At 41.9% G+C, this 20,062-nt stretch overlaps 2 protein-coding genes across 7 annotated transcripts; one reads left to right on the top strand and one right to left on the bottom strand.

The window, feature by feature from the left end:
- Positions 1–5,025: 5,025 nt before the first annotated feature.
- LOC136476098 (cytochrome P450 711A1-like) lies at positions 5,026–7,581 on the top strand. The gene is made up of 4 exons (XM_066473786.1): positions 5,026–5,556; positions 5,633–5,782; positions 5,964–6,870; positions 6,980–7,581. Exons 1-4 carry the CDS (start codon positions 5,321–5,323, stop codon positions 7,307–7,309), a joined length of 1,623 nt encoding a protein of 540 aa, XP_066329883.1. The 5' UTR covers positions 5,026–5,320; the 3' UTR covers positions 7,310–7,581.
- A 127-nt stretch (positions 7,582–7,708) lies between these two features.
- On the bottom strand, positions 7,709–12,449 carry LOC136476099 (uncharacterized). Of its 6 annotated transcripts, none has more exons than XR_010763425.1 (8): positions 11,774–12,449; positions 10,424–10,526; positions 10,275–10,340; positions 8,811–8,975; positions 8,576–8,672; positions 8,204–8,332; positions 8,022–8,125; positions 7,709–7,948 (listed from the first exon to the last, which is right to left on the bottom strand). XR_010763425.1 is itself a non-coding variant. In XM_066473787.1 (7 exons), the coding sequence occupies exons 1-6, from the start codon at positions 12,360–12,362 to the stop codon at positions 8,216–8,218; spliced, it is 1,137 nt and encodes a 378-aa protein (XP_066329884.1). In that variant the 5' UTR covers positions 12,363–12,449; the 3' UTR covers positions 7,709–8,125; positions 8,204–8,215. The 6 variants fall into 6 exon arrangements, 3 of the variants coding, with proteins under 3 accessions (XP_066329884.1, XP_066329885.1, XP_066329886.1); XR_010763426.1 differs by having other exon boundaries at positions 8,022–8,122; XM_066473787.1 differs by having other exon boundaries at positions 7,709–8,125.
- Between the last annotated feature and the right edge of the window lie 7,613 nt (positions 12,450–20,062).

Genomic DNA, 20,062 nt, shown 5'->3' with positions numbered 1-20,062 from the left:
GGCTAGTGGGTGCTCGATAACATTAGCGAGTGCTAGGTAAGACTGATGAGTGGTTCACTTACTTAAACCGGTGATCCTGTGGGCCAATAGGCAAGGCGGCTCTAAACTGATGAGCAAAAGTCACGGTTCTTCAGTCCTTTGTAGTGGGACCCAAACCTAATACTCATCATCCAATCAAGAGATTTGCACTATAGTTTTAATGATGTGTTAGGCCTGATTTAGTTCCCAAAAATTTTCAATCCAAACTATCACATCGAATCTTGCGGCACATGCATGGAGTATTAAATATAGACGAAAATAAAAACTAATTGCACAGTTTGGTTGGAAATCGCGAGACGAATGTTTTAAGACTAATTAGTCCATGATTAGCCATAAGTGCTACAGTAACTAACATACGCTAACGATGGATTACTTAGGCTTAATAAATTCATCTCGCAGTTTCCATGCGAGCTATGTAATTAGTTTTTTTTATTAGTATCCGAAAACCCCTTCCGACATTTCCGAAACATCCAATGTGACATCTAAAAATTTTTATTTCGCGAACTAAACACACCCTTATATTATGCTGGTGCAGTACATTGTTGAAATCACTACACAATCAGAAAGGCTCCAGAAGTAGTGCACTGCAACATAGCCGTGTGAACTTGGTTTCAATAATTGTGAATCGCCAACTCCACTCAGTTCTGAAACCAGGTATCATGCCACGGCAACCAGCATAATTTGACACACTAGTGGTACACAATCAGGAGGTGCTCACAAGACCCTATGACTTAGCTCTTTGATGTAATATATATGATTATCATTGTCATTGTGGTGCGTTTGCATGTTGGCCCAAAAAAGTGACCGGTCTTCAGTCACTTTTGGTGGTCCGTGTATTTTTTATTTAGCAATTAGTGTTGGATCATGAACTAATTAGACTCAAAACGTTCGTCTCGTAATTTTCAACCAAACTGTGCAATTAATTTTTTTTCGTCTATATTTAATGCTCTATACACGTATCGTAAGATCGATGTGATGACTACTGTAGCACTTTTTAGAAAACTTTTTGAAAACTAAACAATCACTCACATTTTCCAATGGGATAAACTGTGTAGCTGGGGGTACATTTCTGACTTTGGCGGGTCCAAGAATATTCGAGGATATTGGTACAGCCTATCAGCCTACGAAATATCTTCTGTCAGGCTTTCCGGTAAGTACTCAGGCTGTGCAGTTAGTGAAATAAAAATTTTTGATATCACATCGGATATTTCGGGAGATATTGGAAGGGGTTTTTGGATACTAATAAAAAAACTAATTACATAGCTCGTTTGGAAACTGCGAGACGAATTTATTAAGCCTAATTAATCTGCCATTAGCGTATGTTAGTTACTGTAGCACATATGACTAATTAGTCTTAAACCGCGATTTCCAACCAAACTGTGCAATTAGCTTTTTTCGTCTATATTTAATACTCCATGCATGTGTCGCAAGATTCGATGTGATAGTTTGGGGTGAAAATTTTAAGGAACTAAACTAGGCCTCATCAGTTGTAGTAACTGATGCATGCCATCTGTGTTTATAAAATTAAACAAGGGTGAAATTATAGTTGCAATAATGGTCATGTTCGCTTCTCTTATAATCAGTCTTTTTTAGTTTGTTTTTTCGGCCGAAACAGTGTTTCGGCTTGTTTTTTTTCAGCAAATACATAATCTCCAGTATGTCGTATGAAGTTTCTAGGGTTGATAGTTACCTCGAGAAATGAGAAGGGTGGAGCAACTTCTGAAAGGTCTTGTTCTTTCTATGCTCAATAATTTTCTCCATCTTCGTCTTCTTGACTGCATAGTTCTGCACTTAACCTTAAATGTACCTAGAGCCTATGTGTTTTGTCAAACCTTACATTTTGATGGTTTATGAAAGTGGTGAAACATAGCTCTGATGGAAACTAATCCAGCAGAGAGGAACAATAGAATACATAAGCTCACATTAATGAACTATTAATTTGAATTGTACTGGTACCTACATGTGTTGGAAAAGGAGCTTCAATCTTTTGCAACCACAAAGCTAAAATGTCCTTTAGGAAACAAAAAATCAAATCAACTTTTTAAATTTGATGGACCTAACCAAAATTTATTGTAATTGAAAGAAAGTAGACACAATGGTAATTCTAGGAACCCCCTCTAATTAAAAATTAAAGAACATTTTTTTTACCTGAGGCAAACCCCATTTCCATTCAGAAAAAGGAAATACAAGCGTTATGGAAGCAACAAAGAAAAGACAGCACCAAGACCAACAGCTCCCTGTGCTACACCATGGCCTTGTTGAGTTGGCGAATTTTTTTAGGAAATGGTACTGTAGCACTTTCATTGTTATTTGGCAATTAGTATCCAATCATAGTCTAATTAGGCTTAAAAGATTCGTCTCGTAAATTTCATCTAAACTATGTAATTAGTTTTATTTTTTATTTATATTTAATGCTTCATGCATGCGTCCAAAGATTCGATGTGACGGAAAATCTTGAAAAATTTTGTAAAATTTTGGAAACTAAACAGGCACCTTGAGTGGTACTCTGCCTCAGAACCCAGCCTGCCCTCACTGTGAAACCAAAACCATAACCCAACTTCATCCACAGAAGACAAAACGTTCAAACTAACGTTCGAGAAACCTCCGGGCCAATGTATTGCAACAACTATCACGAAACAAAAGAAAACACTAGGTCTTCCAAATGCCTGACGTCCTCAACAACTCTTCAAGCATTGTGATCTTCCCCCTCTTGATATTCTTCAATCTCCACCTGATCACCTGTACCATCACTTCTTCGATAGGATGACAGCACCTCCTTAGCCACCCACAGCATAGTATTGGCGCAATCAATGATCGTTTCCATGGCCTTGTTTAGATTGAGGTTAGGAATCAGTATTTAGCACTGTAGCACTTTCATTTATATTTGATAATTATTGTCCAATCATGGCCTAAATAGGCTCAAAAGATTCGTCTCATAATTTACAATCAAACTGTATAATTAGTTAATTTTTTTATCTACATTTAATACTCCATGCATGTGTCCAAAGATTTAATATGATGAAGAGAGAGTGAAAAAACTTGCAATCTAAACGAGGCCCCTGTCAAAAAGTTAAAGAACATGAAGTCTAAAGACTGACATCATTAAAGAAAGAGTGTACATGTACCCAGTCCAAGCGAGATCCTTCTAGGGCTGTGTTTAGTTCTCAAAAAGTTTTTCAAAAAGTGCTATAGTAGCTATTACATCGAATCTTGCGATATGTGCATGGAGCATTAAATGTAGACGAAAAAAACTAATTGTACAGTTTGGTTGGAAATCGCGAGACGAACGTTTTGAACCTAATTAGTCCATGATTGAACACTAATTGTTAAATAAAAACGAAAGTGCTACAGTAGTCAAATTTCTAAATTTCGCGAACTAAACACGCACTAGGTTAGAAAGATCAGTGTGGAAGGGCCATGTTGTCATTGTAAGATGCCATGGATTCATCGAACTAACCACCTTGGAGAAAGGTCTCACAGCAACAATTTTATCTTCGACAGTGGGCGTCCCTCCTTTAGCTCTTGGAGGCAAGACTTCTTAAATGAAGCCAGGTTCTAAGCTCATAGACTTTGTATTTCTAACTGACCAGTTTTTCTTCTCATTTTAGACCTCTTTGGCTAGTTTGCTCCTCGGCCCCGCTCGGGCCTCTTCTCTTTCTCCCGTCTTCATTGTACAGTTTTCCCTTTTGTACAGTGGTTTGTTTTGGTTTTAATAAACTCTACAGTGGGGACCTCCCCTGCTGTATTTCCCGTTAAAAAAAAGAGAGAGAGAAATAATGTCAACCTTGCAACAAATATCCAAAGAATGCGAACGATCCTTTTTGGAATTGTAGGCCATAGTGGAGAAATTTGATCTTGGATTCACCCAATTTAACAGTTCTATTGTTATATTATTATCCATCATCATAATCATCAGGGTGATTTTTTAAGCCGAATAGAACATACTGTTTCATCGAACAGTAGCTGTCATCTAGCATAGTTTTGACTTTTTAGTAAATAGGAAATTTATCATGTCACGATTCATGGACAGCCAGTTAATTTCAGGTTTACAGCTGTTGTTTGTTCAGCTGATGGGTTGGGAACTTTGTAGTGTACAAACTCATAGCAAGAAAAAAAAAAGATTGAAAGATACCTGCCAGTCTAGTATGGTGGTGTCAATTCTGTTTTGTCAGAATCGTAGTGTCAATACTAGCCTACATGGAATCTGGAGATCCTTTGAAAGTTTATTCCATTCATATACTGATTAATCAGACAGCAATTTTGATTGCAATTGGCCAACACATGAAATAGATGGTGTGAATCTCTCGGACACATTACAGTGCCTAAATCAGTGCATCGCTCTGGTCAATTCGATTCAATGCGATTTGTTACTGTCGCCATCGTGTGACCAATGTCATTGCGACATGTGCTTTACAATGTGTCTGAAGTGACTAGTCCATTACCAGACCCAATTTCCATGAGAAAATGATGTGAGGAGAACTCCAGAACTTAGTGCTTTCTTCTGTTTGTGCTGTCTGTGCATATGCTTGCTGCAGGTTCATAATTTTGAATAGAATTCAATTGGTATGGCTTACTTAGGTGAATTCAGTCCTGAAACAAATCATTGATTTGTATGCCGACACATGCATACATTTTTTTTTTACTTTTTTCTGCTTTTTCACTCACAAGTCTTTTACTATTATTAGGTTATAAATGTAATAAAATTGTGAGCAGGTTCTTCTGCTGGCCTAAATAGCTGCAGTTGCTCCTGTGACCCTTTCAGACTAACAGTGCGTGCAGTAAAATCCATTTTCTAATTCCCTGCAGTGTTTAGAACTTTGATTATGCAACAGAACTGTGTATATATGAACTGAATTACAAGAAAAGGTTAATTAATCAAGCATTGGCAAAGATTAAAAAAACAGTAAATCAGGAGTAAAATAGCCACCGTATGTAAATAATTGCTGTAGACAATCCGTGGTTCATAATGCATTATAGAATTGTTCACAGGAATGAAAAATCAGAGGACGATAACGTTGATTGACATGTTGTGACAAAACCTCTGGATTGGTATCTGCTGATGTGTCGTCATACGCAGCATGTGATTCCGCTGATAGTATTGATCGTATGGTGCAGATCGTCTGGAACAGCATGATCTGGTGACTACAAACATGAGGACAACATCGGATGCTATTCTCCTCGCCCTTTATAAATTGGCACGAGAAGCATCAGTGGGACACCAAAACTCTGAGTAACTAGGCAGCTCCTCTCTTCCACACTTGCCAGTGTCCAAGCTTCTCTCATGGAGATTGCACTCACAGTTGGCGCTGTTTCTCACCAAAGCGTACCTGTTCTGGTGCTCGTATCTTTTCTGTCCCTGTTCAGCGCATTTCTGATATACTTCTATGCACCCTTGTGGAGTGTGAGGAGAGTCCCAGGGCCTCCAACCAGATTCCCCATAGGCCATCTTCACCTTCTTGGCAAGAATGGGCCAGATGTTTTCAGTGCAATTGCAAAGGAGTATGGTCCAATCTTCAGGTAATCCTCGTGACTAATTAAAGGCTCTACAGATCTAATGCATAGAGGGAGAAGTTACCATGGCCACCATGCGCAGGTTCCACATGGGAAGGCAGCCACTGGTGATCGTGGCCAATGCCGAGCTGTGCAAGGAGGTTGGCATCAAGAAGTTCAAGGACATCCGCAATCGGAGTACCCCACCGCCATCAATCGGTTCCCTGCACCAGGACGCCCTCTTCCTCACCAGGTGCTGCTAGTTGCTGTTGAACCGAATGAACTGACTAGTAGTTTGGAAGTTAGAAACATTAACTAGATGCAGGTAGACCGGAATGTTCAGTTCAGATAGGGAAGGCATGGAAAAATTTTGTTGTCTGAAATTTGCATGAATTTTGTTGATTGAGGCAGTGAGCTTACTCATATGATGTCAGGGACTCAACATGGTCGGCGATGAGGAGCACAGTGGTCCCGCTCTACCAGCCTGCGCGGCTTGCCGGGCTCATTCCAGTGATGCAGTCGTATGTGGACATACTGGTGGCCAACATCGCCGGCTGCCCGGACCAGGACTGCATCCCCTTCTGCCAACTCTCGCTCCGGATGGCCATCGACATCATCGGCAAGACGGCCTTCGGCATCGAGTTCGGCCTGTCGAAGAATACCGCCGCCACCGGCGAGACCGAAGGCGGCGACGGTGAGGGCGACGACAACGTCAGGGAGTTCCTCAAGGAGTACAAGCGGTCCATGGAGTTCGTCAAGATGGACCTGTCGAGCTCGCTGTCCACCATCCTTGGGCTCTTCCTCCCGTGCGTCCAGACGCCGTGCAAGCGGCTGCTACGGCGGGTGCCCGGCACGGCAGACTACAAGATGAACGAGAACGAGCGCCGGCTGTGCTCCCGCATCGACGCGATCATAGCCGGCCGGCGGCGAGATCGGGCCACGCGTCGGCGTGGCGGCGACGGCGCCGCCCCGCTGGACTTCATCGCGGCGCTGCTGGACGCGATGGAGAACGGCGGCGCGAAGGACTTCGCGCTGGCGGACAAGCACGTCCGCGCGCTGGCGTACGAGCACCTCATCGCCGGCACGAAGACGACGGCGTTCACGCTGTCGTCGGTGGTGTACCTGGTGTCGTGCCACCCGCGCGTCGAGGAGAAGTTGCTCCGGGAGGTGGACGGCTTCGCGCCGCGCGACGGACGCACGCCGGACGCCGATGAGCTCCAGAGCAGGTTCCCCTACCTCGACCAGGTCATCAAGGAGGCCATGCGGTTCCACCTCGTCTCGCCGCTCATCGCCAGGCAGACCTCCAAGCGCGTGGAGATTGGCGGCTACGTCCTCCCAAAGGTAACGCTGCGCGCGGCGCCGCCGGCGATCTGAGCAAGCTGCATGCTGTCTGCCAGTTCGATCGCTTGCGGCAAACAAACGTAACGAAGGTTTTGCTTTTGCACGGCAGGGCGCGTACGTGTGGCTGGCGCCGGGGGTGCTGGCCCGGGACTCGGCGCAGTTCCCGGACCCGGAGGAGTTCCGGCCCGAGCGGTTCGCGCCGGAGGCGGAGGAGGAGCGGACGCGCCACCCGTACGCGCACATCCCCTTCGGCGTCGGGCCGAGGGCGTGCATCGGGCACAAGTTCGCGCTGCAACAGGTGAAGCTCGCCGTGGTCGAGCTCTACCGCCGGTACACATTCCGACACTCGCCGGCCATGGAGTCGCCCATCCAGTTCGACTTCGACCTCGTCCTTGCCTTCCGCCACGGCGTCAAGCTCAGGGCCATCAGGAGGGGCTGAGACTGGCACTGGCTTGGCTTGCTTGGGGTCACGTGTGGAACTGCATCCGTGATGGTGCCACGGCGTGTCTTCTTGTGTGTAATTTGTACTTCTAATCTTTAACATATATTGAGTATATATATAGGATAGATATATATATAGAGAGAGAGATGATGAAGAAGATTGCACGTATTGAACAGCCGGTAAAGGTGTTGGCGTATTGCAGATACAACTTCAGAAGAAGAATTTGTATGTTGTACGGGCGAAACATGAATTTGGCAGATTTCACGAGATTTGCACAATCTTTACAGATAAAGTACTCAATATATGTTAATTATATTAATATAGAAGATTAGAAGTACTGTTCGCAGATTTGTTGTGAGAAAAAAATATTGTACCATGACTGATAAGCCTGATAAGTTCAAGCGAACATTGCATGGCTTACAGTAACAACTTCCTGGTTTTGTATGGTTTACAAATTGTGATTCTGGAAGAAGCTAGTTTTCATATCAAAAAATGAAAGAACCAAAACTCACTCACATCCTCACCGTACATATATGATTAAAAAACAAACTAGAAAATAGCTAAAGACTACAAAAGAACACATAAGCTTCTAGAACAGGTGCATCTAAAAACATGCTTCTTTTTACATGGAATCACCTACCAAGAAACAAAAATCGCCAGGTTATAAATATCCAGGGCTTAAATCTAAGAGGTAGGTCAAGTGATGTACCATCAAATGGTGGATGAATTCAGACAGGCCATGAAATGATCTGAGCAGTGCATATAACAGTCTTCCGACTTCCTACAGTGGTGATTCCATACAGCTTTGTGCTGCTACAGTATGCAAAGTTGTGAACAAATGAAAGCTGGCAAATGCAGAAAGCAGAACAGAGTACAAGTTTGTGCCCTTACTTGACTAAGGAACTAACGGAGCTCGTCATGAAAGCCGTAATCATCTTCTGTGAATAAAGCATTGTAAAAGACATAGGGGTTCTCGATCATCTCGTTCATGCTCAACTGTCCATCTTTGTTTGTGTCAGCCTACATAGTTGTAGAAAAGGGTTATTAGCAAGTAAAAGTTATCGAGTCTACCAAGAAAAACATAATATGCTAGAAGATTTATTCTTCAGCACAAAGTGAAGCTTATCATGATAAATAAGATCAAGCTGTTCCCAAACACTAGAAAAAATTTAAGTCCAGAATCCATAGTGCATAATGACGGAATTAGAGACGAAGGAATATCAACTTATCCTATAAGTAAAGCAAGATGCAGCCGGCTGTTACCTGAGATATTACATAGTCAGCTTGTTGCTTGGCATAGAAGTGTTCCGACGGATGCAGATTATCAATTATAGGCTTTAGCTCATCAGCTGACAACAGCCTTCAAAATGGGGAAAAGCCTCCTATGTCAGTCAGAGAGGATCTTCCTTAAATGCATAGAAACAACTTATAAAACACTGAAACAACAACAACAACAACAAAGCCTTTAAGTCCCAAACTACAAAATTGTAATATTTACCCATCATTATCCAGATCAAGGTGTGAAAATGAATTTTTAGCTGGTGCATCAGAGCCACCAGTGTCATCTGTTATGCCTTCCTCATCATAGTGTCGAATTGAATAAAATATTCCACTGAAGAACTCTTGGAAATTGAGCTTTCCATCGTTGTCTTTATCTCTTTCCCTAAATAGTCAACACAATTCATCTTAAAATAATATCTTATAATAGCCAGCTGTGCAGCTCAAACAGCAACATAATTCTGGCAGAATTAATAAAAACCATCCATTTCAATCAGATTAACCTGCATTGGTACTAGATGGTATGCCATTACAAATAGTTTGGACAGTCCAAAATTGACGCATGAAGTTAGCTTGATTTTGATTGGATGCCAGTGTAGCTTTGTGGAATTTATGATTCTTAAAAAAAGATATCAGCCACATCTTCAGAAATGTTATACTTATTGCATTTACATCCAAAAATGGCATCGAACCCAGTAAGAAACAGCATAACCCAGAGCCTAGTTTGACTACCCGGAATTTCCAAATAAAGCTCGTGGCATTAGGCAGCCATTTGACATAGTTGACAAAATGAATATAAAAAATTTAAGATTTTAACAATGCCATATAAAGCATCTGAAATATGTAGCCATATTCTGATCTGGCTGTGTGCTCCACTAAACACTATGTGACTTGGCAGCCAATACATGCTTATGTGGTATCAACATCACAATATGAGAAATGGGAAGAATTAAATAGTCAACGAGAATCCAAATATGAATTCCTTGATTATATGTACCATGTAGAATTTGATTTGATTTTTTCTTTTTGTAAACATAGAATAGCACAGGAAGCGATTTGTTGTTAATGCATCAGGTTATTAACCAAATGGACAAACTCAATCACAGTTAACTACCCTAAATTTGTGGATGATTATAGTTATCAAATTAGTGCTAAACCTCACATGAATTGCTTAGTCAACTCTGTTTCTTCCTTAGTTGCTTGTGGTGCTTGGCTAGTCAGTTATTGTCACACATAATTTACAATCATGGAACAAACCATGTGTGGCAACTGGTAAGCAGAGCACCCCAGAATTATTATTCTTTTATTTATAGCTATTGTTATGAAGGGCAGGCCTGGTGCAGTGGTGAGAGCTGTCTCACTGAGTCACCAGGTCGTGGGTTCGAAGCAGCCTCTCCGCAGATTTTGCGGGGGAAAGGCTTGTCTCGGTTTATCCCTTCCCCAGACCCCACTCATGTGGGAGCCTCCGGCGCTGGGTCTGCCCTTTTTTTATAGCTATTGTTATAATCTTTAATTCTAGTAAGGGAACATCTAATTTGGTTCCATTAAAATAGAGGGGGGAAAAAATAAACTTTTCCATCATTGTTGTCCTTGAACAGAACTGAAATAATACTGCTAAGATAAGGCAAGACAATGGACTCGAATACAAACATGTAACGGAAAAGTTTAGAGGGAAAACTTGTACCTGACTTCTTCTTTGCACAACCAATGTATTAGCTTTGGGTTGGTTGTATCAGCTGGATGTAAAAAGCTGCAGGCAGAAAGGCAAACTAATAAATGTTGGATAAGAAAATAAGGGGTTTAGAAAATGCATGGTCAGAGAAGAAGTTATACTCATTAAACTCAGTAAGATTTAGAAAGCCATCACCATCCATATCTGCAGCACTAAAATGCTCCTCCTTCCACCATCCCACTCCATCATTAGTTGAGTTATGATCTGGACATAGACGAGGCTTAGTGCAGAAATCACTAAGGTATGTATGTGATACCATTTCTTGCTTAGTTATGATCCGTACATAAATGGGACTATTTTCTATGAGATTGGTAGGCATGCACATCTAAACTTTTTCATCCCATGTAATGTATACAACTTGGTCAATCCATGTGACTAGTTGACAACTATTCAAGCTGTTATGTATTTATTGAATCTTTGTTCAACACATATGGAAACCTGGAAGTTCAACGTCTATTAGTTGACACCACGAATACACGTAAAATGCACAATTCAGGTATATTGGAAAATTATCAGAACTCCCAACTCGGTAGCAATATCACTTGCAGCTTATGTCATGCCACTACATAGGCACTGATCTGGAGTAACATTTATATGAGCATACAAATCATAATTACAGTTTCAAGGAAAAATACTAGTGACAATTGACAAAAAAGGCATATGTTTACATCACTGGAGACTATAAAGGTTCCCAGTTGCCACACATGGTGTAGCTCCCAATTGAAGAGTAGGGATTAAAATTAAAAAATATATACATATTTGCAACTCCCTCCATTCCCAATTATAAGACGTTTTGGCTTTTCTAGATACATAGCTTTTGCTATGAACTTAGATATTCACTATGTCTAGATACATAGTAAAACTAATGTATCTAGAAAAACCAAAACGTCTTATAATTTGGAGCGGAGGGAGTATAATTCAGGCATAGGGGCCTCGGAAAAGGATCCACGTTTCTTAGAACTACAGGCAGCAGACCTCATTCATTTTATTTGAAAAATGGTCAATTTGAAGCATTACATGTAAGCAAAATTACAGTGAAAGGATTTCCAGGATATCTTACTAAAAGTCTAAAACATCAGTTATAACATGAAAGTTCAATTGCTTGGCTTCAAGGTGGCCGAAGTATACATGGCAAATGGACTAGCAAAGACGGGAAGTATACATGGCAAATGGACTAGCAAAGACGGGTTATTTACATAACAACATTTCCGTTAGGTAAAAGTAAAATGATTTAACATCACAATGCAGCCTAAAAATCAGCATATGAATCCCCAAATCCAGCAACAGGACGTGGTCAAACAAATCTTGGCACCAAGATCAGAGCTTACCTACCAGCTGTCATTGCTGGATTACGAGTATCCAACGATCTTCCAAATTTAGTGCAAGGATCCAAACCTCATTGAAGAATCAAACATAAACAGCTGGAATCGTACATACATATATGTACATACCGTCGAAACGCCAGGCCCAGCTGGGCCGCTCGTACTCGCCGAAGGCGACGCGGCCGTCGTGATCGCGGTCGTGCAGCTCGAGCTCCCGGGCGGTGCGGTGCAGCACCTCCCGCCGCGCATTCGCGAGGTTCCACGCGGCCAGCTCGGCGCCCGTGACGGCGCCATCGGCAGGGTCGGCGTCGATCTTTGGGAACAGCGCCTCCACGCGAAGCGTGACGTTGAAGCGCGCGGCGTCGTTGATGTAGTCCTCGTCGGCGTCGGCCTCGCCGTCGGTGAGATCCTCCGGGACCGGCGCCGCCTCCATGCCCGGCGCGTGCAGCCCCGCGGCGGCGAGGCGCTCCCACTCGCGGTCTTCGAGGCGTCGCTCGATGTCCGCGACGACAGGATCGAATGGGATCTGGTGGTGGTGCGCGTGCGCACGGGCGCGGAGGCGGAGGCGGCGGTGCGGGTGCGGGGTGGGGGACGGGGAGGAGGGAGAGAGGTAGAGTAGGAGGAAGAGGAGGCCAGCCGAGGCCAGGGCCAGAGCCAGTGTCAGTGCGACGGTCGACGCCGCAGAGGGCTTCCTCGCCGCCGCAGCCGGCTTCGCCATGGCCGATGAGTCGCGGCTCCGGCTATTTGTTTTCTTTTTTCCGTGCTTTCTCTTTGGGAGGTGGGAGGTCACAGTTCAGTAGTCCACTCTCAGCTGCACATTGTACTATTGTCAGTCATTCTAGGCCCCTGCAGCTCTACTTCACCGGCCCATCCTAAACAACTTTACTAATAGAGTTTAAGCTATTTTATAAAAAAATGCTTAGTAAAACTGCTTTTTCAAGTATACTAGAAGCATACCCGCGTGTTGTCGCGGGATTTTTTAAAAAATAATTATGTTTTATATATAGCAGTACTATATGATAGTTTATATACTGTGTATATATATTTGACTTGCATGTTATTTTATTATATCGGATCTGGTAAAAAATCGGTAAGCTAATAGAAGAAAAATAATAAATTATTTGATCGTATTATAGAAGAATAGGTGATGAAATAAATAGCATATGTAGATGATTTTATGTTAATTAGATTAAAGATTAAAAGTATTGCACATAATAGAGATGATGTGGATATTTTTTGTAATTAATAAGGGATGACATAGATAGCTTCATAAAAAGATTGTAAGTTAGTGGGACAATTAGTGAAGAATGATATGGACATCATGCATGGAGAGATAAAAAATCTAGTGCAGTTTAGCTTTATAAGAGTACATATTAAGGTCAAAGAGCTCGTAGAAACTACTCTTTTCAGCTTTACTCGCCACCCTTGTTTTGTGTCACGGTTTTCCTCCGACTTCAACAGTGAAACAATTTGCTTTTTAGCCGTTTGGTTAAATTATGCGCATAATAGCTTGGAGAGTTGACTGAAAATCTCTACCAAACACAGCCTATGACACATGGGCCACGTTCTATGGGACTACATGCTAGTTAATGGTGCTAGGCTAGATGAGTTTTGGTTTGGAGCAACTCCAACAAAGACCCTTGTATCAGAGCTCCTACTTTTATATTTTCCTGGCAGGTTTTATGGGCCCCCCATGACATGGGAAAGCGTTACTCCTTTTACCTAACGTTGTCAGGCAAGTTGACCAAGGTCCCATTAAGAGCCAAGGATCGAACTGTTGGTCTTGCTTCCCGCCACAGGTTGTCGGCAGCAGGGGAAGGGGTTTCTTGTCCTATCAGCTTCTAGGACCGGCCAGGCGGTGTGAGCGAACTAGGTGAAAGGATCTAGATGGTCAAAGGGGGTGGGGAATAGCCTATGAAAAAAAATTCTACAAACTCAACCACTAGAGCAAATATTAGTAAAATAACAAAGCCTAATAGCCACAACTTTGCCTAGCTCTATGTCACCCAATACAAACCCCTACACAATACAAGGCTAGCAACTAAACAAGGCTTCTCTAGCTAGCTAAACAAGAGAAGCCACTAAACTAGCGACTCATCAACTAACTAAAACTACAACTAAGCTGAAGGGCTACAACTACAAGCAACTACCACACACAAGCAATAGATATGAATGTAGATCACAAAGTGAAGTCATCAAACCAAAATAGGATAGAGAAAGACACGAGATTTATCCCCAAGGTTTGTATGCGCTATTAGCCAATAGAAGATGTGTAGAAATGTCTCTCCTGAGATTCCTGCACTAAAAGATACTCTAACAAAGATCCCACAAATAATGTACAAATCAATAAGAACAAGATGAACATAAGAACTCAAGAGACACATGACTTAACTGAGGTCGACCAACCCATAAAGGAATGCCTACGTCCTCATTGTTGAGGAATCCACAATGACTTGGATCTCTTTCAACACTACCCTCTTATCAAACTAACCACAAAGGTCAAGCTTGAGAGATCTTACATTCTCACTAGAATCGTCGGGGTAATACAAACTTCCCGATGCTTAATCATATATCGAGAGCTCATGTGCAACCCCTTGTTGGCTAGAATTCCATGAATCTAAGAGTAACAATCTCAAATCGGTGCCTCGAAGGATTCTCCAATTACTCAAGAGAATGGGTTTGACATTTGGAATCCATTTATGGACATCTAGAATGATGGGGATGGAGTAACTCTCATTTTGGTTGGAGTGTGACACCGATCCGGATTCAGATCAAAAGACATGAACCCTACAACATTAGCATCACGTCTCCTCTAGTTATCAACCATGTTACAATCTGGTTTACTTCACCAAGAAGGTTAATCCCTATCTATAAAATGAAGAACACAAGCAAGAATTCGAAAGTACACAACTCAGTTGAAGTGATAATTGTAGATGAATAATTAAGCACTCAAACTTGGGGGTTTAACAATCGACGACAGTGATTGTTCGAAGATAGATTAATCCAAAGCAAAACCTAAACCCTTACATGGATTATGATGATTCAATATAAAGTGTTTGGGGGCATGATACCCCATAGACGCACCCCCCTAACGGGCTCTAAGACAATACACAACGCAAATAGACCAAAAGATGACGACACAACACCGTGGCAAATTCTAATGGAATTTCGATGTTAAACCAAAGCCATTGGTTAGCTTATGGATTTTTCTTTCCATGCATAGGTGAATCGTAAAAAACAGAGTCAGTATGTGCTCTGGGTGTCCGTTTTACTATAAGCTGGTCCTGGAGGCCGAGGCAGACTCAAACTCGAGTTGGACTGAGCCTCCACACCTTCTCTCCATTTACTTTATGATTCTCTCCAATGTTTCTCAGCATGATAACATCATTAGGTAGCAATCTATTCACAAAACTATGAAATGATTGCTTAAAAACGAGGTCACCTTTAGGTATAATTATCGCATTTGAGCTTTAGCCATTGGACCTTGCAAAATAGTTGGTGGATCAGCTGGTGTATCTGAAGGAGTGATGTCCTCATCATGGAAAGCCCTAGCGAGAAATTTTTACACATTAGAGATAATACCAGACATCTAGAAAAATGTCTCGGTCTGTAGAAACAAGTTAGCTCAGAAAATTTTCTCTCAACACTTTTTAGTATTCCAAAGGGTCTGTTAGCCTCTCTTTTAAGCATGGAGATACATGCAAGATACTGACTTTGAATTCCCTTAATAGTACAACATTTTTCTATACTAAAATTTAGAATATAAAAAATTCAAATCTTCAATGAAACTTCATTTGCCACAACTCATCTCAAATAATTTGGGGGATCGCCATTCATCAAATACTTCATTTCATATACTTAAAACATGCTCAGATACTTTGTCAACATATTAGTCATTTTATTGTGTGTCATTAATCCACCCAAAACCATGATGGGGCTAGATAAAGTTTCAAGAGCCAAACAACCCCTTAATTTTGCTACCTAATCTACACCGTATAGTTTTATAAAATACTTTGGTTATAAAACACGATCAAGTGTTTGGATGGAATACACATTATAGTTTTGAAAAAACCTATATTATTACTTAAAATTATAGTTTATTACGCCTGTTTGGCACAGCTCACAACAACTTCATGAGCGCTTCATGAGCTGTTGTAAGCTATTTTTTTTTGTCAAGTACCTTTTTTTTAAAATAGCTTCATGAGTAAAGCTATTTTTGTCTCCCCTCACAAAGGAATGGAACCAGAGAGACTTAAAAAAGTAGCTTATTGCAACTTCATCTGACAAAAGTGGACCCCAACCTAGGTCCTGGCAGATTTGCCCCAAAACGCTTCAACGGGCTTGGTCGCAGGGGCACGCGTGGCGCGGGGCCGGTCGGGCGGGCGTAGCCACCGAGGACACAAGGCTGGGGCACGGCTACCGAGGTGTAGGGTAACGACACAGCCGCCGACGCAGGTCAACGTGAGTCCATCGGCACGGGGTTTAGGCGTGTCCACCGGCGTGGGGTCAAGGCATGGCCGCAGGACCGGAGCGTGTCCGCTGGCGTAGGTGTAGGGTCGAGATGGTGACTAGAGAGGGGTGAATAGTCATTACTAAAATTAATCACGCCGATTAACCAAAATAAATACAGAATTAAAACATTCGGTCTAGCCAAGACTATACCCCTCTATCTATGTTCTCTAACACCTTGCAAAGATCCTAATTAAGTAACAAAGGTGCCGGGCTATCTAGAGCTCATCTAATCAATTCTAGAAGCAAGATCACATAAACCTATGCCACTAGTACTTCAAGCAATGAGGGAGCTCCTACACATACTAGTAAGCAAATGCACAAAGCCACCTAAGCTCACTAGCAATGCTCAATAATAAGGCTACACAAGCCAAATTATAGAGCACAAATTACTTACCTTACACAAGCAAGAAGATAATTAGCAAGCTACACAAGCTAACTAATTATAAGAGCAACTACACAAGCACAATGTATATGAAAGTAATTACAAGCTTGTGTAACGAGGATGCAAACCAACTGGAAGAACAATGTTGACACGGTGATTTTCTCCCGAGGTTCACGTGCTTGCCAACACGCTACGTCCTGTTGTGTCGACCGCTTACTTGGTGATTCAGTGGCTAATTGACATCACCTACCAAGCCCGCACATCGGGCACCGCAAGAACCTACTTCGAAAGTGAGGGTAGCGCAATGACACGCTCAACTAGAGTTACTCTTCGTGGCTCCCACAGGGCGAGCATAATGCCCCTCACAAAGTTCTTCTCCAGAGCACCGCACAATCTTCTTGTGGGTTTCAATGGAGACCACCACTAAGCCGTCTAGGAGGTGGCAACCTCCAAGAGTAACAAGCACCACCGGCCTGTAACTCGATCATCTAGTGCCACTTGATGCAACCTCATGATGCAATCACACTAGAATCGCTTACTCACTCAATCGAATAATCACTATCAAGCTAGAGTGAGTTAGAGGACTCCCAAGCACTACCACATAAGCCATCAAGGCTCTAGTGTGCTTAGCTCTACCAAGCTACTCGCCAAAGGCTGACCAAGGCTCCTATTTATAACCCCATGTATAGATAGAGCTGTTACCCTTTCACTGGACAGATTTCAGGATGACCGGACGCTCCGATCAGATTGATCGGACACACCCTGCTAGTGTCTGGTCAACGGATGGCTGCCATGTCATCCCAGGCTTCAAATACTGAGCGCTTGATCTCAATGGTTAAGTTACGACTGGACACATCACAGTGTATGACTGGACGTGTTAGTTTGAGCGTTACCGAACATAGGACCCCAGCGTCCGGTCACTTCTAGTAAGGTTCTAGAGACGCTCAACTACGACCGGACATGTCTGATCGGTCACGATTGGACGCAACATCAGCGTCCGGTCCTTCTCCTCTTCTCTATGTTGCCACGTCAGCGAGACCGGATGCACCCACCCAGTGTTCGATCGAAGATCAACGCCTATGCCTTCACTGCTGCCACTTTTCGAACGTAGGACCCTAGCATCCGGTCACTGCAGTGTCCGGTGCACTTTGTGAAATCCTATATTTTCTGTACACTCTGACGGTGAAGTTTTGAACCCTTGCTCCTAAGTGCTAAACACAATGTGTATCACCTTTCGCTTTTGTTTCTTCACCGAGTTGATCCACATCAACTCCAACTTCTTCTTCTTTGTAAATGTGCCAACACCACCAAGTCTACACTACCATGTGTATGTGTGTTAGCTTTTCATAAACATTTTTCAAAGGATTAGCCACTCAACTTGCCATGCCACTCGATCCTAGCGATGATGCAAAGTTAGATCACTCGAGTGGCACTAGATGACCGATATGTAAATAAGTTTGCCTCTCTTGATAGTACGGCCATCTATCCTAAACCTGGTCATAAACTTCTCTACACAATTATGGTGAAATGAAATGCCCCTAGGTTATACCCTTGCCTTGCGCATTTCATTTCATCTTCTCCAATGTCGATGCAACACATGCACCAACACGATCAATAATGATATGATCCACTTTATATCATCATGTGATCATATTGATTCATCGATCTTGACTTCACTTGATTTTCACTGTTGCCTTCATTTATCGGTGCCAAGTCTTGCTCAAGCTTCACCGCCACGTGGTTCATCGCTACAAAGCCTCCAACTTGCCCTTTACGCTTGCAACCGGTCCATCAAGCTAAGTCTTGTCTTGATCTTCTCTACCTTGATCACATGACTCAATGTCATATCTCATGTACAATAAGCTCCTTCATCATCATATATGTGAGCTTTGCAACATCTCCGAGCCATTTTCATCTTCATGGCATATGTTGCTCACACACATATACATGTGGACTAATCACCTATGTATTTCACATAAAACACAATTAGTTCACCTAGGCTATCACTCAATTACCAAAACCACACAGAGACCTTTCAATCTCCTTCTTTTTGGTAATTGATGACAACTCTATAAAGATATGGAAATTAAGCTCTTTTGGATTCATGTTGCTTGCCCAACAATTTTACCATATGTAAATGATTTTGGACAAGTATCACAAACCCGAAATGATAGTATTAGCTCTCCCTACATATGTGCTAGAGTGTTTGGTTTGAAGCTCTAACATATGCATAGATTTGAAATTTGTGGGAGAGTAATTACTACCAAATGATGCTAAGGTGTATAGAATAAACCTTTGAAGCGTGATACCAATCGGAGTTGCACTTTTAAGTTCATCCTTAGCACCATGGTTAGCTAGATATCACTTGAAAATAAAATCACTACATACCTCGTGAGATCAACATTAAAAGCAAGATACTAGCATTACTTAAAAAGCATACCAAGTGTCTAGCTATCATCCTATGCATGCTAGTTTTTATTTCATCAATCAAATTGTTCAACTAGCATACACCACACAAGCATGCATATTGAATTTAAAAGCTTATACAATTCAAGCGAGCATAAGAATATGCACATATCAAATGCAATCAACCAAAGTTCATGATCTTGCTCCCCCTACTTGTGTGCTTCTTTTGTCCAAGAATTTAGATTCTTTTGCATTCTTCGATGTTGCTCCCCCTTTGTCCATATCCATATCCAACGTCTACTTCTTTGTCTCACAATCTTTCCCAAAGCTTTCATATCTTTGTACAATCTCTCTCTTTTTGACATCAATTTCCATAAAAGGTGTGCTTCTCATTGATGCAAAGGTTTGCATTTGGGGTAGATGGTTGAGGCTTAAATCTTACATTTTTTATGGACATCACTTGATTATTGGAATGACACCACTTGTGGATACCACTTATAGATATCACTTATAGGGCTTCTTGAGATACCACACATAGGATCTTTGATCTTGATACCAGTTGGTGGAAACCTTCCCCTATGTCATAGCATGGGTCATTCATTTCATAAACTTGAACTCTTGGAAATGAGGGATGCATTCTTTATTTTGATGATCACTTAAAGTTGAGGATCACTTGTGGAACCATCGTCTTGCATGATTGATACCACGTGTAGATGTGATACCACTTGAAAGAATTTTCTAGTATGGAACCACTTGTTGGATTTATCAATTTTGACCATTTCTTGAATATTGACTATCTTCATGAGTACCACTTATAGAATATTACTTGTGAGTTGATATAGACATCACTTGTGAATTCTTGATGAAACACTTGAGTCTAGATACCACTTATAACAAACAAACTAGATATCCATTTATATTATTATCTTATGCTTGTACTCTTTTTACTTATCATGAGCTTCTAAGTTGACTCGAACTAAATTGATTTGTCTAAGCTTTCAAGTCCGATTTGAACCAATGACAAGCTTCTTCACATCTCTTATAAGGGTTATCTTGCCAATGTTGCGCTTGTCACTTGTTAGCAATCCAAATTAAATCAAGTACTTGGGTTCACTAGC

The sequence above is a fragment of the Miscanthus floridulus genome, chromosome 8 (genome assembly GCF_019320115.1).
Source record: "Miscanthus floridulus cultivar M001 chromosome 8, ASM1932011v1, whole genome shotgun sequence".
NCBI lineage: Eukaryota > Viridiplantae > Streptophyta > Magnoliopsida > Poales > Poaceae > Miscanthus > Miscanthus floridulus.
Note: the sequence above shows the minus strand (reverse complement) of the source record. Positions and strands in the feature narration are given on the sequence as shown.

Excerpts from the sequence above, each read along its gene's own strand:
- LOC136476098 (XM_066473786.1), top strand. The coding sequence starts at position 5,321 with ATGGAGATTGCACTCACAGTTGGCGCTGTTTCTCACCAAAGCGTACCT. Across the intron at positions 5,557-5,632 it reads GAGTATGGTCCAATCTTCAG|GTTCCACATGGGAAGGCAGC; the intron begins GTAATCCTCGTG and ends CACCATGCGCAG. Across the intron at positions 5,783-5,963 it reads GACGCCCTCTTCCTCACCAG|GGACTCAACATGGTCGGCGA; the intron begins GTGCTGCTAGTT and ends ATATGATGTCAG.
- LOC136476099 (XM_066473787.1), bottom strand. The coding sequence starts at position 12,362 with ATGGCGAAGCCGGCTGCGGCGGCGAGGAAGCCCTCTGCGGCGTCGACC. Across the intron at positions 8,673-8,810 it reads CTTGATCTGGATAATGATGG|GCTGTTGTCAGCTGATGAGC; the intron begins GTAAATATTACA and ends CCCATTTTGAAG. Across the intron at positions 8,333-8,575 it reads CTGACTATGTAATATCTCAG|GCTGACACAAACAAAGATGG; the intron begins GTAACAGCCGGC and ends ACAACTATGTAG.